This window comes from Chamaea fasciata, unplaced genomic scaffold (assembly GCF_029207755.1).
Source record: "Chamaea fasciata isolate MVZ Bird 193981 ecotype frontalis unplaced genomic scaffold, bChaFas1.0.hap1 SCAF_3, whole genome shotgun sequence".
NCBI lineage: Eukaryota > Metazoa > Chordata > Aves > Passeriformes > Sylviidae > Chamaea > Chamaea fasciata.
In genome coordinates, this window is record NW_027094088.1 from 65,416,089 (window position 1) to 65,428,542 (window position 12,454).

The following is a 12,454-nucleotide window of genomic DNA, read 5'->3' on the forward strand; positions in this document are numbered from 1 at the left end:
ACTTCTAAAATCATCTGCTCAGGGTTGATTATAAAACTTAACTATGCAATGTTTTCCTGTAGGTAATAAAATTGGCAGCTTGACTACAGATAAGAAATTTATATACTGGACTGCTGAAACAAAGGAATACACTGAAATTTGGCTAGCGAATAAAGAAAGCCGAAGACACTTCCTTCACAAGAGAGCAAACCATGCGCTGAAAATCTTAGCTTACAACTCAGCAGCACAGTCATATCCAGGTAGAGGGGATCTGGCTTGTTTTGTAAATGTTACCAGTTTATTACAGAGCATGTATTTAAGTTGGAGATTGTGGTGTGTATTTATGTAAAATATGCTTCATGGATTCAGGCACCTTCTACTGAGAAACAATTTGTACATTTTTAAAAGGGTGAATATAAGGACTGGCCTTGTGTTGGATACAATGAAAGGTCATGATGATGAATATTGCCTCTGTTCGTTAATGCCAGACTATGCGTATTTTCAAAGTTGTGTCAGACATGGAGATTGAGAAAAGGTGGTGCATGTTACAGCACAGAAAAAGAGCAAATATATTCCACAGCGTTGTAGCAAGAGCTTGATAGTGACCCCTGTTATGGCACAGATTTCTGAGTTTGTTCACATGTATGTAAAACTAAAAAAAAAGCCTGTCCTTCCAAAGACAAAGAGATAAAAACTCTGCTTATTAAAGTGAATTATAATAAAGTACCCAAGAGACAATTACAGGTTACTTTATAGTAGACCCAGACTTCACTTAGAACTCCTCATATTTTAAACAAGCCATTGTAGAATCATAATGAAAGTAATAAAGCATTAGTTTTAATAGAAAATTAGGAATCATTGTATCTATAGGGATTATCTCTGTAAATGCAGAGGTTTAGAACAGCTCCTAGCATGATGAATATATGCAAAATAATTCTTCAACTCCATAAAAAACATAAAAGACAATGCTTAAGTTTTGCATTAAAAAACCTGGTAAATATACAAACGAGTATTTTAACAAGATGCACTTTGGAATAAAAACATTTCACATTCTTTTGGGTAGCTGGTACAGTCATGCCTGCCTGTGGCTGCTCTGACCAATGCTCAGGCTATTCCTGCTAACATTTGGGCATGTTTGCTCTCATGAGATCTGTGTTGGCTTGGCATTAGTGCAGGAGCCTGGTTTGGCCTGGTACAGTATGTGCCAATCCCTATCCCCAGGGACAGGGTTTGCTTCAAGAGCCCCAGGTTTAGCTGGTGGAGAAAGGGAAGAACCAGATTTCAGTCCAAATGGATTATTTCTACCCAGAGATCCCCACAGAGATTTTCTAATTTACATTGACTGCTGCAAATATATTTGGAGGAATATGCATGAACCTGACTTTGGTAGGAATGGCAGGGTTGCTCACTTTGGGAGAAAAGGTCTTGCCTATGAGGTCAGTTGTTGTGGCCTAAGGGCAAGTGTTGGCTGTTATACCTTCTTCCCTGTGCACATGCCTAAATTTCAGGAAGTCCATTTAATATATTTTTATTTTGTTTTTGAAAGTACATCAAGTAATGAGGAATCTTCTTTTGTTACTTTTCAGTAACTATCAGTGTAGTTTTCTAATGTTTTTTCCCTCCAGACTCCTTTTCTACCTCCCAATTTGTCTCTCATTATCTGTTGTTAAGTTACACGTGGAAAGCTGTTTAGGAAAAAAAGCAGATAATACTTACTTGCTAGAGAAAGCCAATGTCTATTCAGCATGTCTGTCTTTCCAGAAACAGGCAAATTTGGGCTCATCAATATGTACTGCCCTGACAACACAGCAACTACATTTTGCATTTCCATCTTCTACTACAAGAAGAACCTAAATTCTTTATTGAAGTTGTATCTCATCAAAGATAAATGAGAGTTTCTTTGAGGACCATTATTTTTGTGTCCAGGAAAATAATCAAATAAAGTACTTTCAGGTAGAATTTTCTTCTCTTTCTCTTTGTGAGAGCAGAAAGAATACTTTGTAGTCATGCTTTCTCGTATGAATGGTGGTAAAATCCCATGCAAGTTTGGATTGATCCAGCCATAATTTTAATTTTTAATCTTTTGATGTCTTTCCTAGATAAAAGATGCCTGATTCTCTTTCCAGACACTGAGAAACCTACTATCCTTGCTACGACTAACACCAGTTTTACATTAAGCTTGCCATCTGTCACAGCACAGCAGCTATGCCCCAGCATATCCCAGCCTACGCCAACGTACCTGGTATTTTCCAGACAAATGGCAAACATCTGCAGGAGCTCAAGACACTGTTTTTCTGCTCCACAGCAAAAGACATTGGTATGGCTACTTCACCCAGAAATGTATGTGATGCCATCTGTAAACGGGGAATGTGATATCATTTCTAGTGATTTTATGAACCATTCTGTAGCTTTCTGTCAGCGAGTTTTTTCCATTTCTGTATTTTGCAACAGTAACTGTCCTTTCTATATGGCACTTGGTAAGTGGTAGATTCCTTAGTTTTCCTTTGTGCAAGTACCCCCCTACTTTTTGGCTTGTTTTTGGTATGTGCTTTCTTTTCTGTAGGGACCTCTTACCAAAATAGGTGATTCTAACATTCTTTTTGCAAACACTAAAGCGTATTACAATGCACAAACACTACTGTATTATTTTTTAACACACATTTCGTTGACAGATGATTTGGTTGACACATGACTCTCTTTTCTAAGAATGCATGTTTGTTATCTGATTTTGATTTACAGGAATATCAGGGTCCTATTGCTGTCTTAGAGAACCTACAGCCATTTTCGAGTTATGCCATACAAGTTGCAGTGAAAAACTACTATTCAGATGAGGAAGCACTGCCTGTGGGAGAAGGCATAGTTGTCACAACTCTATATGGAGGTTTGTTTCATATTTTATTCTGATTTTGTAGAGAGTTATCATCTCAGTTAGAGAAAGGTATATGCAAGTTTGAGTTGTAAATCAGAGAGGGGACAGATAGCCTGCTTAAAATATAACCAGTGTAGATCTTTTCAAGGTCTTTGCAAGCAGACTTGATGAATTTGTATGATTCACTCAATATATTTGTATATATTCTTTAATGCTTTGACTTATTGGCTTCCTGAGGAAAGAAAAATTATCGTTAAAAGTGACTAAACAGTTGTAGTTTCTGCCTTGGACCACATCTTTAAATAAGTCATATTTGAATGTATGTGTGGTTATGTATGTTTAAATATCTGTGTTATGTATTCATTCAGCGTTAAGATTTTTTCCCTTGGCTTGATGTCATTCTCATAATTGCTGTTCCTAAGGGTAATGCAGAATTGTTTTGTTGTGAACCAGGCTGAAAAGACAACACTTCGTTTTTTAATTTTGGCCTGAATGAATACAGTTGATTTCAAGAGTTTTGATGTGCCCTTTCAGTCCTTGTTCTTTGAGAACACTACAGTCTGAGCTAGATGCCTCCCGTGCTTGTAAATACCCCAGTTAGGACAGGAAGATGCTTCTACTCATTCTCTGTTTCACTCTACCTGTATGCAGCTGTGGGGCAGCTATTGTGCCAGTTTCCTTGAAGCTCTTGACATCTTCCAGAAAGCGAAGGATCATGCAAAGGTGCATGTTATGCTTTTGCACCCGTTGTTACCCAGTCTAATAGAACTACCTTGCTCAGCACTTTTTCTTGTTTTGCGCGTGTAATTTTGTACATGCACGCTTGTCTTTATGAGGAGCTGCATTTGTGCTCCTCTTCAGGTAAGTTTCTCAGTGCTTCTGCTGAAGTCCCTTGCTGAAAACATGGAAAGCCATTACAGGAGGTAGCTATTCCCCATAGTTTACATAGTGCTTGCTCTTCTGTTGTGTCGGTTTTGCTCTGTTGTGCCTGGTGTCACCAGCAAGTGTCAGCTTGATCCACATAAACTCTTCACTTGCAAAGCAAGTTAATTCGTAAGTCAGAGAGTCAGAATTATAACCAAGTCTACATGACAGCATATCATTCAGTGAAACAGCATGTGTTTTGCTGAAAGACTGAGGAGGTGGTACCTAGGGATACTTGGTGTTGAACTTACTGGGATGTGGGAATGCTGTGGGCCCCATCTTCGTTAGTTTTCTTGCCTGGGTCTTGTCCTGCAGAGTTGGAGCAGTTCTTTTTTGAGAGAGGGTAAGGAAGTGAAACTGAGAGGCACAGCAGCCTCTGGCCCTTGGGCACTGGCTCCCTCAGTTTAAAGTGAACTTATTTTCATCTTTCAAATGAAAGTGAAACAAGAGGTGCAGGCGTATTGCCACCCTTATTGTGGAATCCAGGCGTGCTATACTTTGAAAGGTCTCTTGTTCAACTATGCTGGGTTTTTTCTCCTAAGTCAGATCCCTTCGCATCTGTGCTATCAAGCAAATAGGCTCCCATCCTATGTGGATCTCTGAAAACTGTGAGCCAGTCTCTTCTACTGTGCCTACAGTGAGAGGACTGGAGGCAATGGCTTTTTTCTGAGGTGGGAGATTCAGATTAGATATCAGAAAAAATGTTTACAGTGTTTGGGTGGTCAAGCACTGGAATAGGTTAGTCAGGGAGGTGATGGAGTCACCATCCCTGGAGGTGTTTAAGAGGTATCTGGCATTGGGTGATGGGGTTCTGTGGTTTAGGGGTTACAGTGGTAGTGCTGGGTGACAGCTGGACTTAATGATCTGAAAGGTCTCTTCCAACCTTGATGATTCTACCTTCCCATGGAGTCTATGGAGGAAAAGCAAATGAACAAAACTCCCTTACAATTCTAGCCTTCTATCAGTAGATTTCAATTCTTACAGATTCCACATCTCTAATATAAAACTTGTGTGACACATTAATTGAATAACATTAAATACTATTGGGATGTAGCTAGAATTGACATAGTTATTTTTTTGTGTGGTAAACTGTGCCATCCTGCAGCGATGTACAGCATTGTACAATGAAACATGAAGGTAGCACGTGAAATGGGAGACTGGATTGCTCCACTCCAATGGAATTTTTTAGTCTCATGTTAAAATGAAACATGAAACTCAGAACAGGATTCTCTAGTTGGGACAAAATGAAAAACCTGGATGAAAATCAAATCTTAGACAAAAGGCAAACCAAACCAACAAAAAGCCTCACCCCACCCCAGCCTACAAACCTTGAGTATTTTGAATAGGTATTTTTATCACCATTCAGAGCTTTACACAATTTGTTGAAAAACTTCCAGCCAGCTGTAAATAGAAGCTATATGTGTCCTGACACTTATGCTCTCAATTTCATGAATGTAACTGCCAGTTTAAATTGTAATCAGATGCTGCTAGAGCCTCTTGAAGTGTGTACACTATTTAACGCCTCTGAAGCTGTGTGAATTCCCTCTGCCTTTTTTTCAATTCTCTAATGAAGTGAAAGAAGCCTGGAATAATTTGTGCTTTCCATCAAATAGCAAGATAGTGGGAATGAAAAAAAGAGGAAGACAATTAATACATTGCTCTTGCCACAGAGTGTCACTCTTACTCCACAAATGTTTTAGCTAGACAAATGGGAAATTTTACTTCTTTGCTAGTTTAGTTTCTGTATATTTCATTAAATAATCTGTAATCTTGCTACTAGGATATGAATGAAAAGATATGGACTCATAATTTTGATATGTTGGGAACTTAAATAGCGTAATAACCTGTTAACATTTTTACCTATCTGGAGAGCTCAATAGGAAATAAAGAATTTTTAATGCAGAGTAGGGATATACCATATACCATTACAAAGTCTGTGATCTTAAAGCTACAAAGGAAGGGCTGATTTTTCCAGAACAATTAGTGGGTAACCAGCTGGTATGGACATCTGACCATCAACCCAGTTTCTTCCTTACACAGCTCACCCAGACTCTGTATTTCTGAGAAAAAATTGTAAATGATGAGAAATAATGCTTAGTTTTGGATTTTCTTCCCTCATAAGTTTCTGTTCAAGAAAAGACTTTCCAATTGGAATAGAGCACAGTTTTTTTTTTCTGTGCATATTCAAGTAAGCACAATATTAAACTCACATCTGAGACCCGAATTAGGAAACTAAGAGGGAGTAGGAATTCAATGATATGACTATAAATGTAGAAGTATAGGACAACAGCTGTTTTCCTGTTGTTGTTTGGTTTTTTGGTAGGTTGCTTCTGTTTTTGTTTGTTTGTTTGTTTGTTTTGTCTGCTTGCATATTAGGATAGCCAAGAAGATACTGAATGTACCTAAAAATATTTTGAACTTGTCTGCAGCTGACTGACTATACCAGAATATGAGTTTTACATGTGTAGACTTTCAGACCTTTTAATGAATCATATTAATACACTTATATCCTTCTTTTCTTTCCTTGGTGACATTTCTTGACTTCTCTAAAAAGGATATTATTTTTTCTTTCATTTTCAGTACCAGAGGCAGTTGACACGATTAAAACATTTGTTTTGTCTGACACCACCATCAACATATCTTGGAGTGAGCCTCTGAAGCCAAATGGACCTCTTGAATCCATCCGCTATCAAATCTCTGTCAATTTATTGCCTCCTGTCCCAGCCACACCTTTGCGAAAAAGTGAATTTTCAAATGGGATGCTTGCCTGGTCTGTCAGTGGGCTCCAACCTGAAACAAACAATTCATTCAAGGTATAATTGCAAGAAGTTTTATTGGTTTGTTCAACCTGCAAATCTTTAGACTGCTCTTCTGTAAAGTAGACAAAAGTGTGCAATGTGGATTCATAAGAACAAAATGTACTGCTTCTCCCTTTACAGATGAGGGCTTAAAAACAGTAGTATATGATGTATCTGGACAACAGGTCTATAATCAGAGTGACATTTTCAAAAGTCACCAAGCAAACAGGATGTCTGCAGAATGTGCACTGGGTATCACAAGTAGAGTGATTTACACTGTTGAGAGAGCATTCAGATGATGGCAGGAGGGGATCCATAGGTCCCAAATTGATTTTGGGCTTTTGTAAATGATTTGGATAATATAATAGGGAATGTATATACACACACATACCTAAATACCTGTATATGTGTATGCAAGTATGCATACCTCACAGGTCATATTTGCCTGTGGCTTAGTGAAAAGCAGTGTGCTAAGGCACTTCTTGACTTTGTGTTTCCGTGGTTCTAAAACACTGCCTAATATGTGATGTGACATCTACATGTCTGTGTAAGAGCATGTGGCATTTAAGAAAGATCTAGAAAGAGAAGGGACTTGATAGAAATCTGAGACGAGAAACTAAGAAGAGTCTCTGAGGAAGGGTACTCCTGGACATGAAATTTCAGCCTGAAGGTATATGATCTTGCAGCTGTGAGGTGCAAAATCTCTTTCCACACCTATATTTCTGTTGCCTGAATACTGCCTTGTTTGAAACATTAGTCTTCCAAACTCTTGGTGTTGCGAAATCAAAGCTGTCTTTCCAACTGTTGTGGTATTGTACAGCTCATTCATTGCCTTACTAGGTTCTTGCTTTTCATCCTGATGAGAACTGGTTTTCTGAAAGTGCCCCTGTCATTGCAAAAACTTTTGAGACTCCAGCTGCACCTATCAACATAGTCCCCAGAAATACCAGTTTCCAGCTAGAATGGAGAGCTCCTCGGAACATCAATGAAACCAGTTTCTGGTTTGAGTTGTGTAAGGTAAAAAATACCTCTAAGGTTTGGGGTGGGTTTTTTTCAGATCAGAGAAAATTTAACCTACTCTGTCATGGTAAGTAGGACAGGGTGGGTGGCAGGATGTACATGAAGAGTCTCAGTGGATAATTTGGGCATGGTGATGTCAGTCTTAGCTGCTCAGCAGGGGCAGGATGGAGTCAGCATTTGCCAGGAACAAGGAGGAGTGCAGCTGTAGCATTTAGTACTCCATAGTGCCAAAGGACATCCTGGATGACCTCACTAGAATTCCTTCTGAGTCTCCTGTTTCAACAGTCCTATCCCTGTTTCCTCACTGCCCTGCCCCAACTGGGTTTGCAGTTGCAAATCCTATGTCTGCCCTGCACAAGAAAAAGAAGAAAAGGGTTTTCAGCAATAAATATTAGCTACAATCTAGTATCTGGATTTTATTTTCCAGTGTTAGATGTTAGGAGAAAATGCCAGAGATGAGACCATGGAGTATGAAGTAAGCACTGCAGTGAGAGCAGCATGCATGGAAATTTCAGACTTCAACACCTGAACACTGGATGCAGAAAAAGTCATGTCCTAAACTGGATCATGCAGATTCTTTGCTATAGAGAAGCAGATTCAATAGACCTACACCAAACATTTCCCTGCCCTAAAATAAATGTCATATCACAATTCCACTAACCCACCTCCTTTCAACTGCATCATGGCAAGCTGAACTCATGGGCACGTCACGATGATCCAGAAATATGAGGGGAAGGCTCCTTTTGGCTGTGTAAAGCAGGCACTTAATCTGTTGTTCTTTGTTACTGCCAAGGCTTGTAGATCTCCTGAAAACAAAGAAGAAAATTAGAGTTTGTGTCCTTGGTCTCTGAGAGGACAAAGTCCCATGGTCAAAAGAGCACCTGCGTCATATTTCCACTATGATATTAAGAGGTGGCAAAGTAGTTAATCTACCCAGGAATAGAACTGTGACACACTTCCAGCAGAGCAAGAAAGTTGACCATAATGATATTTTATTTCTCTAGTGGCCAACAAAAAGTGACTGGTTTTCTCCTGCGAACACTATATGCACAGGAAATCTTGTTTACACATGCAACCTCACAGGAACCCTTCCTTGGACCAACTACTTTGTAAGAGTAACAGTAGTTTATGTTACAGGAGTGAAAAGCACTTCATCTTCAACAAGCTTTAAAACTGCAGGTAAGCACTTGACACAGGATAACAAGATTTTAAGACTCTTCGCAGGATGTGAATATTAAACATTATATTTTCAAAATTTAGCAGGCAATTTTCTTATATTAAGACCCAATAGCTCTGTGTGTTTGAAAAATGAATAACACAATACCATACCTTCAGAAGTAATAGGGGGAAAAAGATGAGGTTCATTTCCAAGTGGAGCAGAGGAAAGAGTGAGGGGAACTGAAATGAAATGCCTATAATGCAAGTGAACTCATTAGTGGTGAAAGGCTGCATGTGAGTAAAAATTTTGGAATTTATCCATCACAAAGAGAAGACCAAGGATTCATTCTCTGTATTAATATAAATCCTCCTTCCTTTTGTATGTCTAAACGCCCATGTGTGCATCCAATTTTCTCTGTGCCTTTAGCCCCTTGTCATGCTACAAACACATTTTAAGGGTTATGTTTCTTCCCGTTTGGCTTAAGCTGGTGTTCCCAGTAAGCCAGGAGTACCTAAAAGAGCAGAAGACTCCAAAAACTCTCTACAGTGGGAAAAGGCTGATGACAATGGAAGCAAACTGACCTACTACATCTTAGAAGGCAGGTAAGCAATGCATGAGGCACTCTTCCCATAGGTAGCAGCCCAGAACAAATCTGGGTGTGCAGGGCTTTTCAGGTTGGCTCAAATGGGAAGAATGAAATATATATGATGCAAAAGGCCCTTCCCATTGGGGTGTCTTTCTTATATAAACCAAGTACCCGTAATTTCCAGAAATTCTGGAAAACACAGAAGGAAAATAAACACTAACAGCATTTTCAGAGCAATCTTGAAATACAGTTATATATTTTGATCTATGTCAGTGAATTAGAAGATTGAGAGATAATTTCAAATCACAAATCTCAAATTACATGTAGTATATATTTTTGGCTAAAGTATATGTACAAAGATATTAGTTTTCAGAGGACTCAAACAAGGTGTTGTAATATCGCCAGAAATAAAGTATTCCCACCCACGTGGGATGACTGTATAATTTTTTAAATGGTCTGTCATTAAATACCGATTGCCTGGGCTATTGATATCACACTAGAGTGCCAGCTCACTCTAACTCCTGCACTGGTATTGGAAGGGGAGGTTAGAGTATATTGCTGTGCGCAGTGACTTTGAACTTCTGATCTTTTGACCATGACTCTGGAGAGATTTCTTTAAAGCAGTCAGTGCAAAGTTTAATTAATGCATTATTTTAAAATTAAGAGAGTCATCTTCTGAAATATTCCAGTGGATGTTTGAAGTCAGTACTGATGGAGGGAAGCAGTTTTCTAAACTCAGCCATTATTTCTTCCTCTGTGCTTGTGATAGCTAAGGAGTGATGGCACTCTAGAGCTGGAAATGCTTTACCTATATAAGTTTTCACTCAGACATATTTTCCTGGTGCTGTAAGCTTCCTACAGTTCTGTAAGCATGCAGGGACCTGCATGCTCTGAGGAAATAATAATTTTGATATGCCAGGAGACAATCTGTACCTGACTTGCTGCTGATGGGTAAGGAAATGTCAGTCCCTTGGTCTGTGCTGGGGCTGTGCATTAGCTGCGTTCTTCAGACTCCAGCTTCTTATTCATCTCTGGAATCATAATGCATCACTGAGGTGGTCTTGTAATGAAATAAGCTTTTGTCTTGCAGTTTGAACGTACACATACTGATGTTTTTGACTGAATTTCACATCAGGTAGAAAAATGTTAGGTCAGTTGTGCAGCATTCTAGAAAATGTTTGCCTAGCCTTTTTAAGCAACCTCTGTTTTTCATACAGCTCTGGTGGCAACATGTACACACCAAGGGCATGAACATATAGTTGGCCCATATCTTTCTGGTTGAGAAGTGTTTGGCCTTTTTTCTTTATTAAAGTGCTTTGGGAGAATGAGTGACTTGCTCATGAAGGTCATTTCACATGATGTATTACGGTGTTGTGTGACATGAAATGATATTTCAGATATGGCCTTTCAAGTTTAAGTACATGGTCTTCTTTTGGTTGGTGAATAATCAGCTCTGAATTTATTGTGAGCAATCAATCTCAGTCCAATGGGGAAAGGAAGAAATACACCGAGCAGTCAGCAGACACTATGGGAAAGTGGCTAGCTAAAGAATGGTATCTTCACTGCCAATGACTTGCTTCCTATTTAGCTTGTGAAACCTGATGCACAAGAGACACTGAACTACTCTGAGTGGTCTGGAAGAGCAAAAAGCTCTAGCACAGTAGAAAAAATTTTTTTTTTCCAGAAAGCTAAATAAGAATTTTTTGAAATCTTGGCTGTGAGGCATATACTGAAGCAGGTGAATCAGGCATATACCAAACAGTTTTTTGTGTCTTAAGTGTTCTAGTATTTCATTTACAATGCCAAGATAAAGGTGTTTGATTCCTAGCATTGCTGAAATGGTATGGCAAAATTTTCTTCTCTGTAGCCAAAATCCCACCACCAGACTGAGCTTTTATGCAGGCAGAGAAATGCTGTGAAAACCACAAAACTGAAGCAAAGAATGGGGTGGGGGTGAAGCAGTAAACTGCCCTTGTGGCATTAATGGCATTCCTGTGTCGTGCTGTGCATGTTGCAGGAAACAGTCTGGCAACAGCAGCGATATGAAGTCCACGTGGGAGGTGGTTTACAATGGCTCCTGTGGCAGTGTTTGCACATGGAAGGCCAAGAACTTAGAAGGAACTTTCCAGTTCAGAGCAGCAGCTGCAAATGTGCTGGGACTTGGTGCATACAGTGACATTAGTGTGGATGTAATTTTGAGTGAAGGTATGTCTCGTACTTCTGTATTCTGCCAATCGTTTTTGTTTTTTTTGGTTTTTTTTTTTTTTTTTTTTTTTTGTTATTTAAATAGTCATACCAGTTTAGGAACAGAGACTGGCTATTTAAATAACAATATTCCTGCAAAGGTTAAATAATGTCTCTAATAGGTAATAAATGGTGATGTTTATATGGTGATCCCTGCTGCTAGTGCTCATCCAAGCTCTTTTGCTCAGAACATTGGGCCTGAAAAACACTTCTGCTCATTTATACCACTTTGTTTCTATGGCTCTGCTACTCTGCTTTCTGATGTAATTCTTGAAAAAAGGCAAGTTCACACACTGGGTAAAGATATCAGAATTGTTTCTTGCCTTCAGCCAGAATGTTAGACTTAGACTTTGTAGGCTTTTGGAAATCCCACCTTGAGTAGTCAAACAGTTCAGCATTTTCTATTTCTGCATATACATTAGATCACAGGAATGGCCCAAGGCTGGGGGAGAAGGAATATGACCAAATGCACATCCGCATACAGCCTACAAGAGAGCTTCGTGCAGTGGAAGACTTTACGTAGCAGGCAGCTGAAGGGTACTCTCAGGTGTGCTCTGCCCCATGGGATTGACGTTGCATGCACACACAGTAATTAGGCAAATTTCCCTTTTTCTTTAACAGATAATATGATCTCCATGGGCACCATCATTACCATTACTTCTGTGACTGGAGTTGTTGTGCTGTGTTTGGCTGTGGTCACGCTATTTGGTTTTGGTATGTGATTGAATTTTTTGTTTACTCTTGGTTTGCCAGGCCTCAGTAGAAGGCAGTTCAGATGGTGGGAAATGATTGGCCTTCAGATTTAGGGAAATGCTCCCTCCCAAGGATGGGAGCTGGCAGGAATTTGTATGTCGTCATTCTTTGAGGCCCTAGAA

General features: G+C 39.3%; 1 protein-coding gene across 1 annotated transcript in view; it reads left to right on the forward strand.

Moving 5' to 3' along the window:
• The window catches only part of ROS1 (ROS proto-oncogene 1, receptor tyrosine kinase), a 69,664-nt gene that overhangs the window by 34,057 nt on the left and 23,153 nt on the right, over window positions 1-12,454 (forward strand). Inside the window, exons 27-35 of the mRNA XM_066180501.1 lie at window positions 63-239; window positions 2,079-2,296; window positions 2,719-2,860; window positions 6,353-6,585; window positions 7,411-7,587; window positions 8,595-8,769; window positions 9,234-9,351; window positions 11,353-11,540; window positions 12,201-12,293. Coding sequence (XP_066036598.1) covers window positions 63-239; window positions 2,079-2,296; window positions 2,719-2,860; window positions 6,353-6,585; window positions 7,411-7,587; window positions 8,595-8,769; window positions 9,234-9,351; window positions 11,353-11,540; window positions 12,201-12,293 — 1,521 coding nt within the window. The remainder of the gene's footprint in view (window positions 1-62; window positions 240-2,078; window positions 2,297-2,718; window positions 2,861-6,352; window positions 6,586-7,410; window positions 7,588-8,594; window positions 8,770-9,233; window positions 9,352-11,352; window positions 11,541-12,200; window positions 12,294-12,454) is intronic.